Source organism: Macadamia integrifolia, chromosome 7 (assembly GCF_013358625.1).
Source record: "Macadamia integrifolia cultivar HAES 741 chromosome 7, SCU_Mint_v3, whole genome shotgun sequence".
Taxonomy (NCBI): domain Eukaryota; kingdom Viridiplantae; phylum Streptophyta; class Magnoliopsida; order Proteales; family Proteaceae; genus Macadamia; species Macadamia integrifolia.
The window spans coordinates 21,156,035-21,183,873 of record NC_056563.1 but is presented as its reverse complement, the minus strand read 5'-3'; the positions used below and the strand labels follow the sequence as shown (position 1 = coordinate 21,183,873).

Sequence of the window (27,839 nt, the reverse complement as noted above, 5' to 3'; positions counted from 1 at the left end):
CATTCTTATTGTAATTTGAAAGCAAAAATTATTCACAAATTATATGAGAGGCAGACATAGGCTTCTATTGATGACCACTTACAAATTAAAAGTAGAATTGAAAGCATTAAAGGTGTGTTACTATCAATAAAATGATAACAAAGTAGCTAGCATCTAATATATGGTCAAGACATTCCATTGATCAAACATGATAACGAAATTTATTATAGTTTACTTATCGACAATTAAACCCACAATTGATCAATCACTTAATAGATTGTGAAAGAATTCTTATAACTAAATTATCAATATTAATACTCGTTTAAAGAATCATCATTGTAAGAATTATTATAACTAAGTTGTCGAAAATAATATGCATTTAAAGGATCATCATTGTAAGAATTATTATAACTAAGTTGTCGAAAATAATATGCATTTAAAGGATCATCATTTTAAAAATAATGATAACTAAATTATCGACAATAATACTCATTTAATGGACCGTTGTTATAAGAATTATCATAACTAACTTACCGACAATAATTCTTGTTTAAAGGATCATCCGTTATATTTAATAGCACAATCTTCTCCGGATCATTTAATAAATTACAAACTAGCACGATTCTGTCATTCCTTACACATCCAAATGCTAAACCTTCTTGTTTGTCGTTTTAAATTAGGATGCAGCCATGCAAGTTATACATGCATATACGAATGAACTATTCAGATCTTCTCTAGCCAGGAGTGGCTAGAAGGGACTAGCTCAACACAAAATAGGAGAGAGAAAGTGTGGCTGACTGGAAAGGATCTGAATCCATGCATGTAAGCAGCATATCACAGTACCCATGGTAGATTTGAAAATTCAGACAAATTCATGGGTAGTAAAAAAATTTCACAACTTTCCCTTTATTCATCAGAGGTTATTTTGGTCATAAAAAGTTACACCTAAGGTGGTGGGTATTCTAAATGGGTTTCCTTTGGATATTCAATCATTTATTTCATAGTTTCCCTCCCAAACGGCTGAGTACTGGGCTGAGAACCCTCTCCCTTTCTATATAAAGCACTGGAAGTCATCCATTCTTTCATCTCTCTCTCTCTCTCTCTCTTACAGTTTCTCTGCAACAACAAAGCTACACTAATGGCGAAGGAAATGTATTTTGAAGGCAAACAACCCATCAAATCCATATTCCTTACTCACTCTCACCACCAAAATGAGAAGGGACAGATTGATGAACATGTAATTGTTGAAGATCAGATCGAAATTGATGAATCCTTGAAGATCGATATCAATCTTCTCACTGTGAAGACATTGATCAGCTCAGGTGGACAGTCGGCTGTCTACGAAGGGCGGTTAGTAATTCTGTATCTCCATTACTGTTGCCTTTGTGTGCTTGTTTCTAAGATTCTTGAAAATTTTTTATTTTAGTTTTAAAAGGACAAATTTAGACCATTTGGGCTGGTTTTAAAAGTACCCAATTTCTCTTCTCTATGTTCCATTCCATTTGGTTACTGTTTGATTATCCTTTCCTTCTCTCCGATCTTCTCTCAGTCTCCATTATTGTAAATATGGATTCTTTTCTCTCTCCTCATTAAATATATCATATCGATTCCAGATATTAAGTTGGTGCATGATTAAAATGCCAATATAAGCGAGAAGCGTATAGATTTCTCTCTCGAATCCCGGACTCCCAAGAGATTTTTGGGACACATTATTTTTTACATAAATTTGATATATCATGCCATGGGAGGTATCACATTGAGGGTTCTAATTTTTTGTATAAAACATGCATTGCACATCTTAATTTTATTTGTTGTTGTTGACAACATTCTTTCCATCATGGGCCAACAACGTACAGTCAACAAAAGAGAAGGGGATTTTTACAAGCCTGGATTCTCTCCATCTGACCATCCAATTGTACCCTCCAACTCCATCTCCAACCATCCATGGAGTGTGGTAACCTTTCCTGTATGCAAAACACCCTTCCATGGATGGTGTGAGATTGGAGGGTAGAGCCGGATGGCGATTTCTACTAGCAAACCCTTTCTGTTGAACTTGCATTCTTATGAGCCCTTCATTCCATTATCAGGTAATCTTAGCTGTTGATATAAACATTGAAATCTAACAACAGGTGATCAGAATGGTCCATAAGGTATTAGTTCCATCGAAAATAAAAATATCTGATTTGGTTATTTAAAAAGAAATTTTGAAATTATATATAATCTTGGATCAACATTAAAATGACCACGTAAGTCTAGACATTTTCTATATCTAATACAGGCAACAGATCGTTGCCCAATCGTTTGGCCATGCACTTGCATGGGGGCCAATATGATAGGTGCATGCAAAGGCATCAATATAGATGGATTTTTTTTTTAATTGGAACAAGATGTTAATTTCACATCATGTGACCAGGCAGTGTTCTTTTTCCCATATATTATATGATCGAGTTTTCCTATACCCATGGTGAATGAGAATCTATGAGTGTGGGATAGACTGGAAAAGGCATCGTAAGGTATTTTAGGAACATGCTAAAACCTAGGATGGTTGGTGAACCATCTTCTATAGATGAATGAAAACTTTGTCTTAATATATATATATGTGTGAGAGTGTTTTTGGTAGCCTAATGACTCATAATAAAGAGGTGCTTTGGTGTTGATCCATATTTTTGGTTTTTTTACAAAATAAAATATCCATTTTTTAGGCTCCGCGTTGGTGTTGAATTCTTTAAAGGTAATAATAAATTTAGTTTCAAATCAAAATAACTCTTAAATCCTAATTAATATATTATTATTTTTATTGCAAATCTCAGCTTCGTATAACAAGGGAAGAAACTAATGCTCAATCACATTATTTTATCTCCAAAATCTCTAACTTGCATATGTAATATGTTTTCGATCGGTATTGTTAATAATTAGGGAGAAAGAATCCTACCAGTTTGGTGTAGGCAACACCAGTGTGCGGGAACATTTTCAGTGCAAAGGACGAGAGGCAACGTTATCTTTTTGCACATGCTTGTGTCTTGACATAGGCAACACCAGACTGGCAGGGTTCTTTCTTCCTAATAACCATTAGTTGCAATTGATAGAAATTTCAAATAATGCCATATCTGTTTATTATGCCTATATATATAACAAATTATCATCATTCTAACATGACCCTAATATAAGTTTAAATTGTGGAGAAATTTTTTTTTGGTTGAGAGTGTTGCCATTGAACCAATGCCATGACCAATGAGAGAGAACAAATTAATGGGCGCAGTGGTCATTTCATACATCCCCTTTGTCCTGGCATAGGGGCACAATCCCGGACGAAAAACACTTGCCCTTAACTTGTACAAGGGTTATAATTATGACATATGCCTTTTATAAAGTGCTTCCTAAACATGATTTTGTAATGCTCAATCACATTATTTTATCTCCTCAAATAGCTCTAGCTTGCTTTCTACCAAAAAAAAAATTTCTAACTTGCATATGTAATATGTTTCCAATCGGTATTGTTAATAATTAGGGAGAAAGAGCTCTACCGTTTGGTGTAAGCAACACCAATGTGCAGGAACATTTTCAGCGCACAGGGCGGGAGGCAACGTGGTCTTTTGCATCTATCTATGTCTTGACATAAGCAATACTAGGCTGGCAGGATTCTTTCTTCCTAATAATTATTAGTTGCAATTGATAGAAAATTTTCAAATAATGGCTTATTTGTTTATTATGACTATACATATATAATTAATTACCATCATTCTAACATAACCCTAATATGAGTTTAGAAAGTGGAGAAAGTTTTCTGGTTGAGAATGTTGCCAATGAACCAGTTCCCTAACCAATGAGAGCACGCAAATGTGCACGGTGGTCATTTCACACATCCCCTTTGTCCTGGCACAGGGACACACTCCCGGACAAAAAACACTTGCCCTTAACTTGTACAAGGGTTATAATTATGACATAAACCTTATATAAAGTGCTTCCTAAACATGATTTTGTAGGTACAAAGGTGTTCCAGTGGCTCTAAAGATCATATCACAATTGGCTGTATCAAATGCGAGTCTTGATAACAAGGATAAGATTCTAAGGGAAATTATGATATTATCTCGAGTGAAGCATGAAAATGTAGTGAAGGTATGGCTTATTTTCACTTTAGATTTTGAAATTTCTCTTTCTTTAATTTCACAGCAATCTCAAGAAATGCTTCATTACTTTCTATGAATTAAGGAACTAATCTTGACTTGTTCTGTTGGAACAGTTTATTGGTGCTTCGTCTCATCCAACTTTTATTATAGTAATGGAGTATTTGAAAAATGGATCACTTAAGAATTATTTGCGCAGAATCAAACCTTATGGTGGTATAGATTTGAAATGTTCTATAAACTTCGCTTTGGATATTTCTGAAGCTATGGAATGCTTGCACAGTAATGGAATCATTCACAGAGACCTGAAGCCAAGTAATCTACTTTTAAGTGAAAACTTTGAAAAATTGAAATTGTGTGACTTTGGACTCGCAAGGGAAGAGTCTCTAACTGAAAATATGACTGCTGGGTCTGGAACACTTCGCTGGATGGCTCCTGAGGTAACTAATTTAGAATTGCTTCTTCTACTTTATGTACCAGTTGAAATTTAACTTGTAGACATTAGTCTTAATCTCTGAGGTAACAACCATCTCTTTTCCACTTTAAAAATGCATTATCCCCCAATCTATGTTCTTTATGGCCCATTTGACATATTTTGGTGGCAATCCAAGTTTTTGTTTTCCCCTTAGATCTATGATGGTAGCAGAGTAGCCCAGCACTAATCTCATATGGGTGTGTGGGGGTTATCCCCCGCGGTATGGTACAACTCAATAGAATGACCCAACTTGAAGGAGTATATAATGTACTATATAGTCTTGTTGAGCAAGAAGTTGAGAAATTTGGAGTTTTCCGTTTTAGGGTTTCTGGGCGAGTTTTTCTTGCCGTGAGTTGGATGTTGAGAGAAATCCATTGCAACTTTTCTTCCAACATAGTGAATCATCTTCTTCTTTGCTGAAGACATAGCACACCATATTGATGTGTGAACCTCATTAAGTCTCAGTGTCTTGTGTGAATCTAGGTGTGTTTTTTCTTCGTATTTGTTGGTGCTTGTTCTAACACTATATTTGTTGATTAGATGTTTGGTGAAGGATCACTTAAACGAGGTGATAAGGTACACTATGATCACAAGGTTGATGTCTACAGTTTCTCCATGATTTTATGGGAAATGCTTAACAATTGCATACCATTCGAAGGGATGGGTAACTTCCAAGCAGCCTATGCTGCAAAGCAGGTATTCATCTACAATCTTATCTCCCCACAAAACCATGACATTGATGAAATTATGATGATGTTGATGCTTGAAAAAAAATTGGGTTTTGCAGAAAGCCATAAGACCTAGTTTGGAGAATGTACCAAAGGGAATTGCCACACTCTTGAAGATGTGTTGGGCAGCTGACCCTAGCCACCGCCCTGAATTCATCCATATCACCAAAGCTTTATCTGAATTTCTCATTACTCTTACTCCATCACCCTACACTCCTCGGCTGTGCACAATTGAAGAAGATGTAGAAGACCATTTAATCATCAGCAAGAGAGTAGAAGGAGATAGCACTTCTGGCTCTGGCTCTGCCATTGTCATTGCCAATCCCATGGTCCAGGAGGTTCAAGAGGTTAAGGCTAATGTTGACAAGTTCAACAGCTCTTTATACTCCAAAATCTGTAAATTATTTGGTCTCTGCTTCTCCAAGAAGATTTGATCCCCATGCCACCAGAGTCACTTTAAATTAAAGTGGAGATTCTTAAATAAGGTTGATGGTTGTTTATGCTTCAATGTTAATCTTTCTGTTGTGGTTGTGGTGGCGACGGTGGCTTGAGAGTTGGCCTCAATATAGACTGACTTATTTCCTTTAAATCTTTAATACTTAATATGATATTTGGTCTAGTTTCCTTGTCTTCATTTTCCTGGTTTTTTGGCCTTTTTTTTTTCCTGGCTACTCTGTCCTACTGAGGGCCGCTGGCCTATGGTCACCTACTTCTACACACATCTATTTATACACTTGCATACAATAGGGTTCGATCCCACAACCACCTCTCTTGGGCATAGGCTCTTCAAGTTGAAACTGCCACCACTAGGCTTAGCTAGTGTTTGTACCGAGTTTGGATGAAGGGAGATTTATTTCATCGAAAGTCCCATTGAAGACCAAGTTTTCTTTATAAACTCGACTGGTGACATTCTGAAGTGCACATCTCTCAAGTTTTTCATCTGACCAGTAGATCCCCTCTCCCAGGCCTTACCGACCCAGGGTCCTATGTTCTCTAAGAAAATCTCTCCCTTAGATTTTTTGTGTCCTCTGTTGGAATGTGTCGGAATCTGAGGAGCACATGTTTTTTGATTGTTCTTATTCCTGCTCTCTTTGACTGGGTATCATTGGAAACCCTATATCCCGAACTACATATCATTCCATATTTGATTATTAGATTTCATTTTACTTTGCATCCAAAAACCTTCACTATAAAATAATAAATAAAAATTACATGTACATCTCCCTTGGTGTATTCCAATAAATTATGGTTTGCCCGATCCCCTCTCCGTAGGGGTTTGCCTTCTCTTGAGTGTTTTCTTTCCTCCTCTCCCCTACTGGATGGCCTCCTTGAATTGGCACTTTTTTTAATATATTCATCTATTCACCCTCCCCAACACCACCCCCCCCCCCCCAAAAAAAAAAATCTTGCATATTTTTATAAGGCCATGTACTGCTTCCTGTGCTCTTCCATGGCATGGTCCATAAGCAACCAACACTTGTCTAGAATTCCGATTAATACCATTATTATAAATACAAAGTTACACCCTACATAAAATTAAGAACTCAATACATATTGTTGTTCCAGCAAACACTTCAAGAACTTCAAACCACCCCGCCCCCCCCCCCCCCCCCCACTCAAAAAAGAAAAATCAAATCCAAGATGAATCACAATATATGGGAAAACTTCAGGCACGCCGCCACTGTGCCCAGCCTGTCACCCTCTCTTCTCCCCCTTTGGAAAAGACCCCATTGCTTTCCTGTGTCCAATCTTACAATTGGTGCATAACGCTAGCTTACCGAAACATCCCTCTCTCCCTATAACGATATATAAATTTTGGGACAACACCAATAACTTGCCTTTCTCATTGTTGGTCGCAGGCAGACGTTCATAAAGGATGGTACAATCAAAATGTACTCAGTGAATTGAAATGAGTCCATGCATCCTGCAAGAGAAAATGAACCCAATTACAGGCTAACATACTGGCATTCTTTTCTTCTTCTTCTTCTTCTTTTTTTTTTTTTTCCGGTTGGGGGTGAGGGGGTGGTAAATAGTATACTCATTCAAGAACTGAAGTACACAAAGAAAAAAATATCATCTATGACTGATTATTAGGATGAGATCCACATGTTGAACAATTGATCCACCATCCAATAGCTCAAATAAATATTGAGCTAACCATCTAAATAGCAAAAATTCAATCTGTTAAACCCTTTCTTGAACATGCTTAAACTGTCAGGAAGCATGCTTTTATTTATCTGGCCACAATATCAGATACTGGCTTTGCTGAATGAAAATAGAGATCTTTCATTGTGAGTGAGATGAGACAATCAATCTTAAACTTTCATTTACCTGCAAAATGTCATAGACCTTTTCTGCAACGTATTTTTGCTGGGGTGCAACACCTTTCTGTTGTAGCTTGTCTGGGTGCAGGCACAGTAATGCTTTTTGATAGGCTTTCTTCACAGAATTTCCTTCAATTATATCTACAAGGGGAACAGGCTTCCATCCACTCTCAGGCCAAAGAACCTACATATTAAAGAAGAGAAATGTTCTCATCAAGATTGGTTGTAAAAGGCTACATCCATCGGGAAAGGGTAGATAATTTTAAGAACTTCTCATCAGTAGCGATGATAAAATCCATTATTATCCATTGTTACACATTTGATATGAAATCTGATAGGTGGAAGTGGAAACTAACTTCCTGAATGGATATCTTGAAGAAAAAAATATTTATCTGCAGCAACCAGAAGGATTTACCTCTCAGGGAGCAGAAACCAAAGTGCGCAAGCTGTTAAGATCTATATATGGTCTCAAAAAAACTTCAAAGAGTTGGAACATCAATTTTGATCAAACAGTCAAAACATTTAGCTTTGAATAAAACATAGATTAACCATGCATTCAGTGGGAGTGTAGTGTATTTCCTAGTCCTTTGTGTAGATACATTGTTGACTGGAAATGATGAGGGTGTGCTCTCTTCTGTGAAAGTGGCTGTCCACAAAATTTTCAATTAAGGGTTTAGGAGAAGCCATCTATATCCTAGGTATAACTTATGAGAAATCGTAAGAGTGGGATGTTGGGGCTCTCACAATCTAACTATATTTGACAACTATTGGACAAGTACAATATGCAAGATTCTAAGAAAAGAAATGTTCCTTTCAGGAATGGCATCATTTATCAAAGTCTCAATGCCTGTAGGCCTTTGAGGACATTGCAGCAAGGAAGATAAGGCTTTATACTTCTGCTGTGGCCTATGGGAAGTCTCGTGGATGTCATTTTGTGAGAAAAAAAACATAGAGCGTCCCGATGCAGAGGCTCCCACTACTGCAGGATCTGGGAGGGGCAAATGTATGCAGACGTACCCCCTGCTTTGTAGGAGAGGGTGTTTCCAAGTTTCGAACCTGCAACCAACAGGTTACAATAAATTAGACCATATATTTGTTAAGTTGTTAAAATGGTGAGTAGGTTTCATTCTAATCCAGGACGGGAACATTGGACTACTATCAAGTGCATCCTCAAGTATTTGAGAAGAACTAGGGATTATTTCCTAGTTTATGGGGTAGATAATATGCCCCTTATTGGATACAAATTTTGACTTCTAGACTTAAAAGGATGACAAAAATTCCACATATGGCATGATGTTTATGTTAGGAGCTGGAGCAGTCATATTGAAAAGTGTCAAGCAGAATTCAACGACCCTTCAACTGAGGCTAAATTTTTGGCAACTAGCAAATTGACCAAAGGTGTCTGATTGAGAAAATTCTTAACCGATCTTGAGGTGGTCCTTGAGTTCGTCAAGCTACCCATTCCATTGTATTCTGATAACAATGGAGCTATGGCATAAGCAAAGGAACCAAGAACACATCAGCCGTATAAACACATGGAACAAAAGTATCATCTCATCATGGAGATCATACATCATGGGTGTAGTAGTATTGCCAAGGTCGACACTACATATAATTTTTCAGACCCTCTAACTAAGGATTTAGCTCCTAACGTATTTGGTATACATGTTGAGAACATATTTACTTTTATTTTTGGGTGCATAATAAATGCATTAAAAGAAGGGGAGGGAGAATACAGCCCTAAGGGTAGATTACGAACCCAATAAGGGTAACCAATGCCCAAAAAGGACTACATCCAAGGCCCAATGGGCTTGAAGACTCAAAAACTTGTCACAAACATGTCTATTACACCACAAAAGCCCACAGGGGTTTAAAAACAAAGCAAGGAAGTCCATCACAATCAAGGACAACCAAGTCAAATCCAGTCATGGTTTGTGGAACTCTAACATACCATCTGATGTAGATAAAGTCACTTAATGGGCTTATGTTATTGCAAATAAGCCTCGGGTTGGGTTATGTATGTGTTGGGCCTTTGATCCCATGGGTTTTCTTTGTAATGGGCCACTTTAATGGGCCTAAAATATGGGTGGAAAGTAGGAAAACGGGATTTAATTCATTAATTTAGTTAGAGTCCTATTATGAGTCTATTTCATTTGTTATTTCAGTTTTCTAGTCAGTTTAGGTTTCCCTATTAGTGAATGACTAGTTAGTTATCTACTCCATGTTGGAGTTCTAGTCTAGTCCTATTTGGAGTCCAACTCCTAATTATGTAATGTCTAGTCCTACTTGGAGTCTAACTCCTAGTTAAGTTATGATTGCTAGTCTGCCCTCTGTATATATAGAGGAGTTAATGTTCTCTAATTGGACAGATTCGAAGAATGATGAATTGAGTTCATGTTTAAGAGCCTTAGGGATGTGAGTGATTCTTCCCCTCCCCCTTCTTTATGCGATTTCTCTCCCTCCTTGGCTGGATTTATGCAATATCTGATTGTGTGGTCCCTTCCTTTCCCTTCTCAACCCTCCATCGAATTCTCTTTCTTTTCTTTATTCTCTTATTTTTTTTCTGTTTTATTATTCTTTTTGTCCCTAAATTTGGTTTATATTAAATTTAGCAAAAATCCTGCCTGGGATTGGATCACTTGTGATTCGATCATACATTACTATCTCTTCTTTCATCTTTTCAGCCGACAAGAGAATTGCCGCTTTGGAGGGGCACTAGCCTTGCGGAGGGCCATGGCCAAGCTTGCAGCTGGCCTAGCGGAAGCGACACCTATGACTAAGGTGTGCCAACCTTGCAGAGGGCACCGGCGAAGCGGCTACTAGCCAAGCATAGTTGGCAGCCAAACAGCTACTTGACATGCAACTGGTAGAAAATCGACTGTAGTCAAGAGAGCTAGACAGATCGGGTGGCTGGCCAAGCAGGGCTGGCGGCGAATGGCTATAGACCAAGTGGCGGAGGAAGAAGCTAGAGGAGCATGACGGAAATTGGTGCCAAAGCAGGCAAACGAGATCATAGGTGATGAGGTTGCTAGCCGAGCGGGAACCCAAATGAGCTTTAGAAATCTAGCAAGGATGGTGACCTACAGGGTTGGCGGCCAAGATGCAATTCTAACCGAGATGAAGCTCCACCAGGGGATGAAGAAGCAGATAAAGGAAGGAGAGGAGGGAGAAGAGTGAGGGAGCTAGGGAGAGGATGAGAGAAGGAGAAGGAAAGGAAGAGGCAGGGGAGCAGCTCGGCCAAGTGGCAGCTGATTGGAAGCTTTCCTTCGCTTAGGGTTTTCGAGAGAGAAAGGGGCTCTGCTACGACAAGGCAACTAATTTTCCATCTTTAAGAATGCATTTATTCCCAATAACATATTTATTAAATTGGTAGAAAATAGGATTTGATGTACAAGTGGGAGAATATTGTATATGTGTGTCCATCATACCCAATTTGAATAGTTTGAATTGAATTAATTCTCATCATCTATGTGTGCTGCTTTTAAACTGTTTGCCACTAGGCATTCAGTTCATGTGGTGGTTACATTATATATTTATAGAGAATGAGATTCCAGAAATAAAAATGTTAAGTACTCTTATGTTATATATATCAAAGTGGATTATTATAAATCTTGCATGGAATGACTTTTGTTGTAATTTAGACATAAGATTCATCTTTGGTACTCTAGTCTCCTAACCTAAAAGGTCCTCACCATTGCAATATGATCAGGTGCGTTTTGGTGTACAAGAGGTTAATGCCAATGCTAGCTAATTATCGGGCAATGGATTCACAATGCTTGTCTGTGAATGGGTGAGATTCTCAATATGGAATCCACTTCCTATATTAGGAGAATATCGAGTGGGAATTCATTGACTTGTGATTGGATTTTCGAGTTCAAAGGCCATTTTATAAAATTGTTTTATAAATGTTTTATGTCCAATCCATGGACAAGATTCCTGATTGTATGTTTCGCATAGATTAGGGTTGTAGACGTCATTAGTATTTCATGTAACAACCCATCCCCTGACCTTTGGCATAATATTGTCCGTTTTGTCCCATGGGCCTCACAGATTTAAAATGTGTCATGCTATAGTAAGGAGGCCACCCTTTATCAATAGCTCAGGATCCTCCTCCCTAGTCGATGTCGGACTAAAGAAGATGCCGCCCTCAATGCCTCTCACATGTCTTGCCCAAACTTTGAGGCTCAAAGGATCTGGCCCGTTTCTTGGGCATGACATTTCATGACTGTTGATCTATTAGACAATATTATAAAAACCAGAGATTCTACGAGGTAAACAATTTAGCCAATTTGTGGGTTTTGTATTAACACCAACTTAGGGTAGTGTAATAAGTAAATATTTACTTATACTTAAGTTGTAGAACTTTTTAGGAAATAAAAAAGAGACTGTAAAAACCCTTACAGGATCACCCAATAGGATCCCACCACTTGTTTTGTGGGCCCCATTCAAGATTTGGATTTCCTTATTTACTATAAAAACCCTTGCAGGATCACCCAATAGGATCCCACCACTTGTCTTGTGGGTCCCATTCAAGATCAGGATTTCCTTTTATATATTGATGCTAAGATGGAAGGAGAAAAACAGTCGATTGAAAGAAATTTCAGTTTTCAAATTTCTCTCTTTTCTCTTCTTCTACAACTAGGGTTTTGAGGCCTAGCTTTGATTACTGAAGAAGGATCCAACTGCTGAGTGGAGACACCTACACAAGTGTTGAAGTCCTTAGGAGATGTTCCGCTTGCGACACTAAGGAGGTAATCCTAAAACCCAGTTTGATTCATTTTGAACACCCTAATGCATGCAATGAACCATTCCTATGGCCAAATTTTGATTTGGCATCCCCCCATCCCCAACACGTATTGAAAAATTATGTTTTAATACTCATTTGTTTTTATCAATATTATTCCCATTAAGAATTGAAATTGCTATCTAACTATAGGGAGGTAAGTAGTGAAAGTTGGACAAAACACAGCCATATCATAGAAGTCTCTTGTCATTAGTTCTACTCTAAAGTTACTATGTTGCCCAAATTTCTGAAATTAGAAAAAGTCACTGATTATAACCACCAATAGGTTGAGAATAAGAGTAAAGACTTGGATAAATAATAGTTGCCAACTCAATTTTGGGAGTTCCTAAACAAGGGCTGAAATTTGACAACAAAGGTTAACAACCTTTTGGTATTAAAGAAAAATACACTTACATATTGCAAAGTTGAAAGCAGTGCACGGATATTTGTTTCCTTTCCATTTGACCACTGCCGTATTCTGGCTTCTGAAATCTACAGCAAATCAAGCAATATGATATCCTAAGTCATAAAGGAACAAAAGCAAAGCTGCTATCAGGGAGAAGATTTAATGTTTCCAGCATTACCTGGATTTCTTCACAATATTCAGCAGTTTGTTGTTGTCTGTTCTGGTTAGCAGATGATTCTTTCACCTGTTCATAAACCCAAGAGCAGAAGCTTCTTCAGAAAATGCATACGTGGGTTGCTTTTAGTGTGTAATACACAGAATCCATGTAGATATACCAGCCATCAACAAAACCAATATGATCAATCTTGAATATAAGATATACCAGGTAGCTGCCTAGAAGATCTTCATGATGATATTCCTCTACATTCACAAGTGGTGCCTTAAAACTTGCCGGAATAGTTTCTAACCAAAAAAGGAGGTGAGGGGGAAAAATAGAGGAATTAGATAATTTGATGCATGGAGAATCCCTACAGGTAGATTGAGCCATCAATGCTAATCAAACTAAATTGTACTGGATTTGCACTGTAAAAACAAGTTTCATGGTTGTTCACACATGGACAAAGCAAATAACTTAGTAAATTGACCCATTGAGATAGACTACAAGTAGATAGATTTTTTTTTTTTTATTAATACTTAGGATTTTAATTTGATTGTTAAGAAATAAATAGAAAAGAACACAAAAATCTAAATAAAATTTGTACTTGAGGAGAGAGATGAATCCTATTGACAGGCTCAAGGCAACCAAACAGTTTTTAAAGCAGATTCTAGATGAATCCAACTGACAGATTCAGGATAACCAAACAGTTTTTCAAGCAGATTCTAGATGAATCCAACTGACAAACTCAGGGTAACCAAACAGTTAATCCTTCAGAATTACAATTCCACAGAATCTCATTCTATGGAATTATGTCCAGAATAGTACATGCACCAACAGATTTACACGACCAAACACTACGTAAAAATTAAGTTCAGAAAGAAAGCAGAGTTATTATTCATGCACAGCCACTCTGTTTTTCTACATTACATTCCCCCAGTCAAAAACACCCATTACTCAGTCTACATGCTTCTTGCCTTGAAGGTCAACTTGCCAACAAACTTGAAGGAAATCAAAGCTCTGATCCTCATTGGTCAATGGAGTGAACCTAAATGCATAGCTCTCCCGACCTCTAAATAATTAAACCCGAGGACTAACTTGGGTCTCTGCTTCTCATACTTTTTTTGGTGATATCTGCTTCCCATAAATCTTCAAAATGTTCCAAATTCTAATAAACCCTCACACAATCCAGTCAAAATCCCTTACTTCCGCAGTTACATATTTGATCATCTTACTAGGTTCATTGTTAGTGACAGCTAGTTTAAAAAGTGAAAAAATTTGAGAATACAATATTCATTTATTTAAAATCCCATAAGAAATGGGACATCATACAAAGGGGCATTGATACTTTTCAATTTTCATTCCTCCAGACCATTCAACAGTACTATACTTCTAACATAACAGAAAATGAAAAGAACTAACCATAGGATGACACTGAGATACCGGTCAATCCAGAGGAAGTATTGTAAGCTTTATGGGTGCGGTTGTTCAAGATAAAATGTGACTTCTCTGGTTGTTCCAGAGTTTGATCTACCTGAAAAAACATACATATCAGAAGTATCCAAATCCTTCTAAAAGTGAGAAGAAGTGTGTAAATTCAGAAAATGTCGGTACACAAATATAAATTAGGTTTTTAGCTGATCAACAAAATTCTGTGTTGCCTACCACTGTCTGCCCATTTGTCATTGTTTTGTCCATGTTCAAATTGTTCACATTCTTTTTCCCATCTGCCTTGGTTGCAGAAACACGTGCTGCATCATCTGCTCCACTTGTGCCCTTCTTTTTCCATCTATAATCTTGAGTGCCAACATTAGTTACGTTGTTTGGAGGAGCTTCTTGATTGAAAATTTTGACAAATTCTTTTATCTTTCCCTTTAATTTATTCCCTACAAAATTGTCTCTTGCATTCTCCCCTGAACCTTGCAAGCCACTGTTAGATGCAAGATCCGAGATTTTTCTTTTATCTTGTATCTCCAACCTCATACCACCAGCAATATTTCCAGATGATTTACCAATGGTTTCAACTCTGCCACTTTTGTCTTCTTTCCCTTCAGCCCGTCTTACCATCCCATCCTTCCCTACATAGAATAAAATGGATGCAATGCTTAATTCACTTCAAAATATCCCTATTGATCCACCAAATTTGACTTGGTTGTGAGAGGGATTACCTTGTCCATCAGAATTTTCATACAACAATGAACGTAAAGATTTTAATTCAGCTTTGCCTTTTTCTTTCTTGGAAACATTAGCCTCTTTCTTTATGCCTCCACGTAAACCTTTGCCAGGTGAAGAACTAGAGACACCTGAAAAAGCTTCTACTTCTTTCTGAATAGTGAGGCTATGAGGGACCACTGTGGTAATATTCCCAAGCCTTTGAGGCGGTTCTATATCAGGTTTGGGAGATCCAGATTTCTCATTAAACCCAAATGAATCCATTCTATCTGCAGCAACTGAATTAAGAACCAGAGTACTGCCTTGATTTTCACATTTAATGTGAAACGAGCTGTCCACGGATGATGTATTATCATTTAGAGAGGGAATATCATTAGATAATTCACTTGCTACAATCTTAATTTTGCCCCTTTCTTTTAATCTTGACCTACTCAAACCACTACCCCTCTCTTTTGAGCTTGAACTATTTCCTCCCCTAAAGGGCATCGCTAATACTCCTTTGCTTGCCCATTTGTATATAGAAAAGTGACATTGTTGCTCATGCATTTCTGAACGAATTGAACCTTTCTCCCGGTGTTCCCTTTTTTCCTCATTACCACATCTGATGGCTTTGGATGACTCCCCACTGCTAAGAGGAAACTCATGTGATAAAGGACTCTGGCGATAACAGGGCCGAGCATCAATTTTCAAATCCTCTTGTCCCTGCAGGATCACTTGGTTTGAAACTCTAGCTGTGAAAGCACATGGGGAAGATGGAAAACCAGAATTTTGAGCACCATCCTTGCTTCTATAAGAACTACGACTAGTAGAAGTACTGGAAACCGGAAATTCCATCCCTTTTGCCAATTTTGAAGGAAGGCTGAAATTGTACAAGCAGTTGAACTTTAGGAAATAGCATAGATCAAGTATAATGGAGAAGTTCATGTGTGTGTGTGTGTGTGTGTGTGTGTGTGTGAGTAAAACTGTATTTGTGTGAATATATAAAAATAAAATAAAAATATATATATAGTAGATCAGGAAATAGATATGCATATAACAATGTGATATAAAGAAAGAAGGGGAAGGTCATCCAAGACAAGTAGTCAGCTCTTAGTTAGAAAAATGAATTAAGTGGGCAAGAGAAGAGAAGAAATTGGTAGTTCTGATGGAAAGATATAGAACTATTTATTCAAGATGTCCCTCTACCATCCAAAATAAAAGATACAGGAAAAACGAAAAATCTTGTATTAGATATGCAACACTAAGACACCTAGCTACATGGACCTAACTTAACATATTCCCAAAGAAAACCAGTTAGATTGACAAATACAAAATTACAAACATATTTCCCAAACATTGGACAACATTACAAGAAGAAATTGTATTATTGGGTTGGGGTGGAGTGGAGAGGAAGGATCCTTATTATATTACTAAGAACAGAGAAATATAGGCATATCTGAAGTTATGCCGAAGTATAAAGAAAACAAAAGCTTCAGAATCACACATTGCATACGCTGCATTTTTCGTTTCACCACTCCAGCATTCCAATAGGTAGTGTTGAAGGTTGATACAGATTCATTCTTGACTATGGTAATGGTTATGCCTGTGAGTTTCAGGTTTGTGATGAAATTGCCCTAGATTATTACATAGGATATTCATTAATATACAGCTTATAGATGTGGAACGACTAAAGTGTTTAAATTTGAGATAATAAGAGGAACATCGAAAACCTGAGCTGTCTAGGGAGTGATGAGGGGCCAAAATGTTGATCAGGTTTAGATGCCGGGCAGACAGGGCTTAGGATCCTAGAAGCTTGTGTTGAAGAGAAAGGATCCCGATCAGGCTTCCTAGGAGTTGAGCTTGAAGACTGGTCACCTCTAAAAATATCGTCCAAGAAATTAGCACTTGGGTATCTCCTCCGGACAAGACCTTCCTCACCAAAAACTGGCTTCTCTCTCAGAACAGACCACGAACTCCTAGAGACAAGTACTTTTTCTTCTTCCTCACTTTCCACTCCATTTTCGTAGGAATCTTGAGTATTACCAAGGCTGTGCCGCATTCCATGGACTGAAGAATGCCTTGGGGGGCCACCAAATACGTCACTGAAATCCAAATCAGAGTTTCTGGATGGGTTCTTTGATAAAGAACCAGGGTCACCGAATGATGTCCGTGGACTACTGTGCCCCAATCCAGACAGAATATGATCTCTATAAGAAAATCTCTCCATTTCAATCAACAAAATAGTCACTCTGACCAAATTCAGTATTCTGAGCAACAAAAATATGACAGTCGGATTGCAATGGATCACCTCAACACTCTGGAAATATCATTAACTTCAGACTATTCATATCATCGGAAATTTTGAAAATATCTCTCATCTCATTTTGCAGACCCAGCTCCACTCATGATTGTTCATACCCCAATAGTAAGAATGAATAACACACTCTGAAGTACATCGACTGAAATGATGAGTAAAAACAAAAAATAATCAAAATCAAACAGGGTAAAAACAAAAAATAATCAAAATCAAACAGGAAGATAATTTTCTTCTCTTCTACAGAACTGTACAAGAGGACAGACATAGAAACTAACTCTCCCGAAAACAAAGGAAGCGCTTAAAAGCAATGTACTGTATTTGATACTCAGAACTAACACAGGAGACATAGTTAAGACGAAATTCAACAGCTGGGGTGGGGGTGGATTTTGCAGAAGAAGACGGGAGAAGTCGGATTATGGTTTAGCGAAATTTGAGCCACAAATTGGTTTTATCTGAGTATTTAGTAGATAAGAAAGAGATTCCATACTGAGAGTACGTACTCTGAGGAGGAAAATTGGCGCCTCCGCGAGGAGACGACAATTTGGGCATTTTCCCATAATTCCCCTCGTCTGTCCTCATTTGACCTTTGGCAGTTTTGGCAGTTGGCGCCTCGTTTGTGGATGAGCTTTCCCAGTATGAGATCCTATCTCAAGCACTTACACTCGAACCACTGGTATATGTGAACTTATCCAGTTCCATACGAGCCATCCTAGCTTCATTGAACACATCCACGGCTTTGTGATAGAAACCCATATGGGAAACAAGAAATAAGGGAGTTTCATGAATTAATATCTTGTTTGGGGCATTCTATCGAACAATAGGCGGGCCAAATACATTTTCCTCGCATCTGCATTACTGAGCATGTATAAGCTTTCCATAGATCATCAGAGACCCAATTCTTATGGAGGACTGGAGGAGAGCCGTGCAAGTGGCAAGAATCAATTGAGATACCCAGAAGAAATCCCTGGGGATTTTGGGTTTGAGCTTGTCGGATATGAAGCATTGTGGCGTCTTGGAGTTTGAACTGAAGCACAGCGCATCCCCTATAAACCACTGAAACAATACAAATTGGAGAAATGTGACCAGCGCAGGGCAGCGCAGCCTCCACCACGCCCCCAGTGTTTTTCTCTATTTTCCGTTCATAACTTCATGCACGTCATTTCACACGGGGAGTAAAGAGATATACACCAGTTGACAACGTTTTGTTTCTGTCGTTCTTGTATTTTCTTGTTCTGAAAAATGAAGAAACAACTTAAAAAACGTTTGATAAAGTTGTTCTATTTCACCCATTTCTAAAAACATAAATCAAAATTTATGCCTATTTACAATTTTAGAAACGACTTTGACGAAACAATAAGCGAATTTGAGAGAAAAAAAAAAATGTTGGTGTACCCAATATATCTCTCAACTATTTAAACCTAAAAAGAGGCAACTAAACCCTCTTTCCTTTTTTGGCATCCGATAATATTATTGGGTTTTTTAGTGGCATTATGTCTATAAAAAATGTTTCAAGAAACAAGTTTATCACACCAAAAAATCCTTTTTTATTTATGAAAACGTAAAAAGTCGTTTCTGTTGTTTCTAGACGCAGAAACAGCAGGAACGTTATCAAACAGTGCCATAGACTATAGCAGAGGGCCAGAGGTTGCACCCCCATAGACAACACGGAACAGAATCCTTTGTAGGAGGGATATAAACGGATTGGATACGGAGTGAATTCAGATCGCATGTGTTCACGTCTGGATATTTCCTGATCGAATATGGATACCTCTAAATGAATACAAATGCGGGTCGAATTCAGATTTTCAACCATCCGTTTAATCTCTTACTTGAGTAATCCAGACTTTCCTTCCCCCAATGAATATAATTTGCTCTTAATCTATCTTTCTAAGTTGTTTTATTTATTTTCCTTGTTCTATAAAACATGTTTAAACTTCAAGAACCCTCAAAATCACTAATTGATTATTTAATCTAATCGGATAATTATTTTTTCATAATTCGGATTTTAATCATGATACTTCTAAATCAATACAAATGCAAATTCAAATTCATATTCAGATTTCGATTATCCATTTACATCCTTGCTTTGTAGCGCTACACACCCTATAGTGCATATCCAAGGTCTAAGAATATGCAGTTTCCAGAAGAAAAAAAAAAATCCACCAACGAGGGGGGGGGGAGGAGGGATGAAAAGTTAGGTACTAAACAGGATTCAGATTAGTAGACAGAAATTTAGTTGCACAACAGGCGTAGAAGCGACCATCGTTTAAGATAGTACACCACCAAGAATCAAGAAGGGTGGAAACCAGGATTTTGGTATTTCATTTCAGATATTGGTAGGGATGAGGTTGGTTAGGGACTGCTCATTCAAAACATTTCCATTCACCACATTGTCAGTAGTAAAATTCGAACAAGGTAGGGGTGAGATCAGAGGGATCAGATAATTAGGGAGAGTCGGAATCCAAGGATCGAACAAAAAAAAAAAAAGTTAATCGGCGATAACCCAGTTTGACACGAACCATATGTTGTAGAGTGGGGAGTACAGACACAATGCTATTCCAAATCCAAGATCCCTTCTTATTTAGAGTAATCGGGAACAAAATGGAAGTGTTCGGAAAAATATTTTGCTTTAATTGATTGAGCCCAAAGAGAGTCCCATTCATTGAGCAAGCATCACCCTAATTTTAAAAGGAAAGCTTTAATATGAGTGGTAGCATCTCTCAAACCTAAGCCACCTGTAGAGATAGGGGACCAGATTTTTTCCAATAAATAAGATGAACCTTCTTAGAAGAAGCATTCGACCCAGTCCAAAATTGAGAACAAATAGAATCAATATTTTGGCAAATTTTGTTGGGAAGGACAAAGCAAGACATCTAGTAAGATGGGATAGAGTAGAGGACCAACTGTACCAAAATTGTTCAGCCAGCAAAAAATAGGAGATTTGATTTCCAAGTGAATAGTCTTTTATTCATTTTGTCCACAATAAATTTAAAGCTTGAAACGCGAGATCTATGAGTATGGAGATTTGTTCCAAGATATGTCATACCTTGAGAATTTCCATGATACCAAGGAGAGAACAAAGCCCAGATTTATCAAAATTAGGCACATTTGCGCTAAAGAATATTCCACTTTTAGAGAGACTGACATTGTTGACCAGATAAATATGAGAAAGGTCAAGCACCGCTTTGATAGTCAAAAGGTCATCCGATGTAGCCCAACAAAAAATGAAAATATCATCCACAAACAAGAAATGAGATATTTCAAAGAGCATGTCGGGCTATCTTAATACCCTTAAACAACTTAAGATCCCTATAAATAAAGAGAAGGTGAGAGAGGACTTCAATCATAGTAATGAACAAATAGGGGCTCAGAGGGCATCCTTGCCTGATATTTCTAGTCGATTCAATCCATTCGAAGGATGATCCTTTCAATTTAATAGAATAAGAAATTGACGACAAATGATATCATGTCACACCATTGTCTTCCAAAACCAAGAAAAAAATAAGTTATTGATTAGGCCCCATTCAAGCTTATCATAGGCTTTAGCCATATCAATCTTAATAGCCCACAAAGCCTATTTTTCATTTTTTTTTCTTTTTTCAAATATTGAATGATCACATGAGCTAAGATAATGATATCAGAGATTTGCCTTCTAGGAAAAAATGTAGCTTAAAAAGGAGAGATGAAAGAGGATGTCTTTTTAATCTATTAGCCTACAACTTTAAGCAACATTGCACAGATTAATAGGTCTAAATTCTTCAACCTTAGAAGCATTCTCCTTTTTAGAGATGAGACAGATTAACGTGTGATTAGTTCCAAAAGGGAGGGACCAATTAGAGAAGAATTCGTGTACAACTCGACAAACATCAATTCCAACAAGATCCCATAATTTCTGATAGTACTAGATTTAGAATCCATCAATTCCATGAGCCTTATATGGGCCAAGAGAAAACACAACTTTTTAAATTTTCATGTAATCCGGTGAAGAACATATAGAGCTGGTAATATCCTCCGTGAGGATTTTAGGGAACAGACATTCCACAAAAGAAGGGTCAAGCGGGTTAGAGGTAGAGAACACATTCGAGAGATGTTCAACAAAGACCCTAGCCATATTTTTTGCTCCAAAAACTTTATCCCCATCAAGGGTCCAAATGAAATCACGACGTTGTCTTAAAATCTCGTGTTACGATCCCCCTCAGAGATATGGAGGTTCCTAGATTTTGAAACCAAAATTTATCTTCAACGAAAAAATTCACTTAAGATCTAAAATATTATCACTTAAGTCTAGAGGTTATGTGATACCCTACTTTCTAAACTCAGTCTAATTAATCGCATTGACTTGGTTTTATCATACAGGGGTTGAACCGGAGAGAATCGACACAGGTACCATATGAAATATGGTAGCAAGGGTGACCTTGAATTTGGGTTGGCCTGACATGACCGAGCAGGTACTAAATGTAATATGTGCACCCAAGCCTTGCACTTGCACGCACCACGAGGCCATGTACAAAAAAGTAAAGGTACGTACTAGTAATTGTGGGTGCCAACCTAATTTAATATTATGTGGGAGTTTTTTCTCATTGAAGCCCACCTGAGATTTAACTACCTGAGATTTAGCCCATCTCAGATTTAGCCCACCTGAGATATACCCACCTGAGATGGCCCACCTGAGATTTGGAAGATATTTTGAGGGCCCAGGTATAAAAGGGGAGTATTAATTGTCTTTTCCCTCATTAATGTTAGTTGGTCGGTGGGAGAGTAAAGAAGAGAGAGAAATAAGAAGAAAGGAAAAGAGGAAGAAGAAGAAAGAAGAATAAGGGGAAGTTGACCGTAGAACTTCACAAGAGTTGGGTCTTGGTATTTTGAGCCCTGATTTATGATCAACTCACCGAGGTCTTTGATTTGAGGTAGGAATTGCACACATTCCAATGATTCTTAGGAAAACCTCATCCTTAAACCCTCTTTTTTATTTTTAGGAAACAACACACTTAGATCTTGCTAATCCTATTTGGATAAACAAATCTAAGATCTAATGGAAGGTGTTTATAATGATTTGAAGGTTTTGAAAGAAGTGTTGGTGAAGATCTAGAGTATTTAGAGGTTCTTGAGCAAAAGAAGTGAAATTTGGGGTTTCATTGGTGTTATTGAAAAATATGTAAGAATCTTTTTTTTTTCTTTTGATTTGATCTTAAATCTAGGTTGAAGGTATGTGATTGGACCTTAGAAAAGTGATTTGAGTCATCAGATTGTCTCCAAACAAGTTCCCTAAGAGGGAGGAAAGTCGGGAATGATGTTAGAAAAATTTCGTTCAAAGACTAGGGGTATATTTACCCCACCTGTCTTATGGTTTTAGCCCACTTGAGTTCCCAGAACTCAGTTTTTAGGCTTTGAAGTAACCGGCGGGCTAAAATCGTAGCCCACCGGTCTTCTAGTTTTAGCCCACCTGAGTTTTCAGAACTCAGTTCTTAGGCTCTGGAGTAACCAGCTGGCTACTTAGCCCACCGGTCTTTAGCTTTAGCCCACTTGTCTTTCCAAAATTCCCAAAATTGGTCCAAATTTGATGGGTAACCCCCATTTATGATTCTAAACCCGATTTTAGTGTTCAAACATGATGATTTTGACCCCAAAATAGTGAAATGATAAACTAATATGTTTATGATAGGTTACACTCAATAAACGTGTACCCACACATCGAATCTTTTTCGTACCGGGTACAAGCACCCGTGTACATATACAAGTAAGTGGGGAGTAGACTCTGATTTAAATTCAAAATGTTATACATCATTTAACATGTGTTAGTCTAGTCATGTCATTATATTACTGTGTGTAGATTAGACGTCACATATGCCATATCACGCATTGTATGTGCATTTACATAACATGATCTACTTTACTTTATGATGAATATCCTTTATGTCTTGATGTATATGATGAAAGAAAATTGAAAGAAAATCATATGGGCATGATGTATATGCTAGATTAGATGCTGTAATCGGCTTGAAAACGAGTGCATTGTGGCTCATGGTATGTGACGTGACGTCATTGTGTAATCGTACTATGCTCATGTAGAGGCATGTGGTTAGGATTGTTGTTTTATGGTTGTCCTTGTTGGCAACAGGCCACGTGGTGGTGATGACATGGCCAGTTTGAGTGATATGGATGAAAATGATAACATGACAGTGTCCAGTGTCACCGATGAGATAACAGAGCCGCTTGGTATGCATGGAGTGGTTTAATACATCCTTAGTAGGTGGTGCGGGTTTCTGGGTCAAAACTGGTAAAATTAGCATATTTATGCTCAAAGGCATTTTTGATAATGAAAATGACATTTTTGAAAGATCGGTTCTTCATGAAAAAGATAGATTGTAATTTACCTAGTCCAGTGCATTTGATTTCGTCACATTCCGATACCGTATGAAAAAGTTATGGCATTTGTGGTAGTCGAGGATAGTTTTGGCATTGAAGATGGATTTTTTAAAGGAAGTGTTCTCCATGTAACAAAACGACAAAAATCCAATTTTTCCAACAGTTATGATTTCATCGTGTTCCGATTCCGTATGAGAAAGATGCATCATTGGAAAGGTCTAGGGGCATTTTGGTCCTTTTACATGGTCGATTCAGATGATTGAGTCTTCTAGAAAGTCGTAGAGCGTTCAGTTATGGTTCCAACGCACTTCATTTCATCTCGATCGGATATCGTATGAAAAATTTATAAGTGTTTCCGTAAAATCGGTTCGAAAATCCAAACCGAAAATTCATCAGTATGCTCTCGGTGTTGGTGGATTTTTTGGAATTTATTTTTTAAATTTGAAGGGCTTTTAAGTAATTTTTAGATTTTGAAGGTCTTAGTTGATAAGGGTGTTTAGAACTGGAAATATGAAGGCAAGGGCTTATGTGTATATAAGAGAATCAGAGGGATCCTTAATACACGGTTTAGATTGAGCCACGTCGGTCAGATTCAGATATGGCGATTCGTGCAACAACTTACGTTGAAGATGCTTATCTGAGGCTTCTCATCGGTGAAGTGAATTAGATATGATGGTGTGGCGCTTCACCATATTGAGTCTTGATTGTATGTAGCGCATGTGCATAGAATTTATAAAGAGATTCTCCATATCTTGATCTGAGCCAATCATATCAAATTGGTTCCTATCTAACGGTCCATATCGATGGAGCTTTATTAAAGTTAGCTGACAGCGTACCATGAAACTCGCTACACCAACCAATCGGTGATCAACAACGTGTCTGACAATGTCAGCGCGTACGTCATGATGACGTCATCGAGATTCAAAACCTATGGTTTAGATCTATTGTCCGTTGGTTTAATCGGACGGCTCATATTAAGAGATACTTTTTGATGAGATCTATGGCCAGATTTGCGCCTCTGTTGCGTGCCCCGCCGGTGTAGCCTACGCCACCCATACGAAGATTCCATTTCATGCTATCTCATTACTCTAACTTCAAATGGTCATATCTCCCTCATTTTAACTCGGATTTTTGTGATTCAAGTTGGAGATTCTTCATCTCTCCTAGCTCTACACACCAGAGGGAAGAAATCAGGTAGAGGGGTTGCTGAGGTAGTTGGAAAAATGAGTTGAAGCTCGTGAAAGGCTAAGGGTTTGAATGAAAGACTTCCATCCTCTTGCACTTCATCTATATCCCCCATTAGAGGCTTAAGAAGCTGCTGGAAACCAAGGCAGTAAGCTCTATTGGTTGTTGCCAAAAGAAAGAAAAAAAAATGGAAGAGAAGAGAATAAAAGGGAAATAAAGAATACGTTTTTCCTTCTCTTTGTGTGTGTCTTGAATGCCTCTCAAGAAAGATTTTCTCAAATCCAATTAATGAAGTTTGGTGGTTCTTGTTAAGAATACTATTTTCCCATTAAAGCTTTATTTACAAGGAAGACTATAAGAGGAGAAGTAGAGAGAGAGAGAGAGAGAGAGAGAGAGAGAGAGAGTGAATGCCATTGTTGCTCCATGAAAGTAAAGACAAGGAGAAAAGAAAGAAGAAGAACAAGAACCTAGAATTTGGTTCTTGTGAGTTGCTTCAAGAAACCCAAGTACCAACTGGGGTTGAAGCATTGGCGGCACAGAGACAACATGGTTATGGTCTGCATCAAGTGGAGATCGATATTATTACATCTCCGACGGTTACTCCTTGCCAAGGTAACCTCACTTTTTCCAAATTTCCATTATTATAAATCATTGTAGGTAAGATGTTTGATAAAATGCCTAAGTGATAGTTGTAGTCTATTTGGCGAAAAATTTACATGTATGAGTGCTTCACTATAGGGCATTATTATAAGCCCAACTTTATTTTTTGTTGGTGTTCAGTGGGCGCTGGACACAAGGGTTATGTGTTCCTTGGTAGTTACAACTACCTAAACCTATTTGCCGTGGGTGCGGCCTCTCATATCATTATGAGAAAACTAGGGTGAAGACCTAGCCATTGTATGTCATTGGTAGAAACTGGGAACCTGTTCCATTGGCTGTGGGTGCAGTCATAACTAGTATTCAGTAAATACTGAGCTCGACAATGGGCATTACTCCGTGCATGTAGGCAACTGGCCGAAGCACGTATTTCTTGTGTTGTGGATGTATATGCTCGTATTTGTATTGTGGATTTGAGTGCTTGGCTATAGAATGGGTGTGTACATCTGGTAGACCTGACCACTTGGTGGTGCAGTGTGGATGTGCATACGACCGTGTATGTATGTGACAGTGATTACCGTGTGAGGTTTATGAGACAACTCTGGACAGCAATACATGTTATGTGAGTAAGTTCCGTGCAACAGTAAGAATGGTCAGTAGTATACATAGCAGCTCTGGGCAGCATCAGTAGACTGTGCTATTGAAGTGTAAATAGTGATTGCCACATCAGGGGTACAACTGAAGAATGAAAAAATATTTGGCACACTGATTCACCCCCCTCTCAATGTCAATCGGAACCAACAAGGATGTGATTTACCATTGTGCTAAGACCCTTCCCAATAGGGGTTTACATGTTAGGGGATCACTGGGAGGAAGCATCGTGTTGTGGTTGTCAAACTCCTGCAGCGGTTAGAAGTACACACGATTGATCACTAGGATAGTCGGTAACCCCAATGGTATATTCAGAGGGCCGATCATACTGCTTTTTATGTTGGGTGGAGTCACCTATTTACTTTCTGTCATTTAAATTTGTCGGGAGTTGGCTTGCATTTTAAATTTTGGTATCAACAGTGGGCCTTCTCCGACAACCCTATGGGCGTATCGTAGGATAGAGTTCGTGGCTTATACCAAGGGCATACATGCACTGTGGTTATGAGTAGCACATAACCTATGACCTAGTAATGTTGTTAGGCTAATAGGGTTAAAATGAATTGCATATAGGAGCATTTGTTTGGTGATTGTTTGTGTGGTCTTCCTTTCCATTTACTGGGCTAGTGAGCTCATCCCACGTGCATAACTTTTTTTAGGTGATTTTACAGGTTACCTGCTTGGTGACCAGGAGTCGGGCCCCATCGTAGAGTTTCCATCTGAGGATGGATGGGTCCCTGACGAGTTCGAGCACAGTGCCGATTGTACGTGCAAGGATTGTGTTGCATGGCAGCTAGGACTCCTGAGTGATTTTTTTTTTTATTTCTTTTGATGTACTCCCTTTTGTTACTTGGTGCTTACATTGTTATATTTTTGTATATATATCATACCTTCAGGCCCAAATGTATGTAACTTTTATAACTCAATTTGGGTATCAAGTATTTGAAAAATAATTACATGTATTATTATGAATAGGTCTTCCGCTTAAAATACAGGTCTTATCTTAGTTTAGTAGATGTATGTTGTATTGCAGTTACTGCATTATTGATCCCGATAGGTTTGTGAGTTAACCGGTGTTAACTCGGTCACCGACTCGACTTTGTGCGAGCGAGGTGTGACAGGTTAAACGAAGGGGAATCCTCATTTTCCGAAGTGGAGCCCCATTCCAACCTCTCATAGACTTTAGCAATAACATAGGCTAAAGGGTCACAGTGCTTGAGTGTTGTTGCCTTTTGGATGTTACAGTAAATCTCAACCGTACATCTGGTTTTAATGAATTTAAGACATCTTTCACTGATAAATGGTTGCTTCAGTAGGTAAACATCTTGGCCTTGGATGGTTGAATAGCAGAGAAGGAAACCATCACAGGGCAACTGTTGATGTTCCTCTTTGGACTCTCTTCAACGACTCTTCCATCGTTAGAGGCAGAGACTCACAACTGAAGCCAACCTCACTTGAGAAAAGTTTCCCTCCCTTCCCTTTTCAATAAGAGAGCTCTGTTATCGTCTCTCCCTTTAACCTTGATATCCCCATCACTAGCCCCTCTGGATTCCCCACCCACGTGGCTCACAAGTCACTATAATATATTCTACCCCCCCCCCC

General features: G+C 38.2%; 2 protein-coding genes across 8 annotated transcripts; one reads left to right on the top strand and one right to left on the bottom strand.

Annotated features, from left to right (window-relative positions):
- Window positions 1-1,022: 1,022 nt before the first annotated feature.
- LOC122085095 (serine/threonine/tyrosine-protein kinase HT1-like) lies at window positions 1,023-5,925 on the top strand. The gene is made up of 5 exons (XM_042653536.1): window positions 1,023-1,329; window positions 3,963-4,095; window positions 4,220-4,543; window positions 5,119-5,274; window positions 5,366-5,925. Exons 1-5 carry the CDS (start codon window positions 1,118-1,120, stop codon window positions 5,738-5,740), a joined length of 1,200 nt encoding a protein of 399 aa, XP_042509470.1. The 5' UTR covers window positions 1,023-1,117; the 3' UTR covers window positions 5,741-5,925.
- Window positions 5,926-6,787: 862 nt separating this feature from the next.
- Window positions 6,788-18,601, bottom strand: LOC122084597 (J domain-containing protein required for chloroplast accumulation response 1-like). 7 transcript variants are annotated; one of them, XM_042652976.1, is made up of 11 exons: window positions 17,942-18,599; window positions 16,855-17,583; window positions 15,142-16,004; window positions 14,639-15,051; window positions 14,396-14,507; window positions 13,202-13,281; window positions 12,998-13,063; window positions 12,828-12,905; window positions 8,648-8,686; window positions 7,638-7,814; window positions 6,788-7,230 (listed from the first exon to the last, which is right to left on the bottom strand). In XM_042652976.1, the coding sequence occupies exons 2-11, from the start codon at window positions 17,349-17,351 to the stop codon at window positions 7,192-7,194; spliced, it is 2,364 nt and encodes a 787-aa protein (XP_042508910.1). In that variant the 5' UTR covers window positions 17,352-17,583; window positions 17,942-18,599; the 3' UTR covers window positions 6,788-7,191. The 7 variants fall into 7 exon arrangements, 5 of the variants coding, with proteins under 5 accessions (XP_042508910.1, XP_042508911.1, XP_042508912.1 ...); XM_042652977.1 differs by lacking the exon at window positions 17,942-18,599 and adding an exon at window positions 17,705-17,914; XM_042652978.1 differs by lacking the exon at window positions 8,648-8,686 and having other exon boundaries at window positions 17,942-18,598.
- Between the last annotated feature and the right edge of the window lie 9,238 nt (window positions 18,602-27,839).

Excerpts from the sequence above, each read along its gene's own strand:
- LOC122084597 (XM_042652976.1), bottom strand. The coding sequence starts at position 17,351 with ATGGAGAGATTTTCTTATAGAGATCATATTCTGTCTGGATTGGGGCAC. Across the intron at positions 13,064-13,201 it reads ATCTTCTAGGCAGCTACCTG|GTGAAAGAATCATCTGCTAA; the intron begins GTATATCTTATA and ends GTTTATGAACAG. Across the intron at positions 8,687-12,827 it reads TGCTTTCAACTTTGCAATAT|GTTCGAAACTTGGAAACACC; the intron begins GTAAGTGTATTT and ends TGTTGGTTGCAG.
- LOC122085095 (XM_042653536.1), top strand. The coding sequence starts at position 1,118 with ATGGCGAAGGAAATGTATTTTGAAGGCAAACAACCCATCAAATCCATA. Across the intron at positions 1,330-3,962 it reads TCGGCTGTCTACGAAGGGCG|GTACAAAGGTGTTCCAGTGG; the intron begins GTTAGTAATTCT and ends ATGATTTTGTAG. Across the intron at positions 4,096-4,219 it reads AGCATGAAAATGTAGTGAAG|TTTATTGGTGCTTCGTCTCA; the intron begins GTATGGCTTATT and ends CTGTTGGAACAG.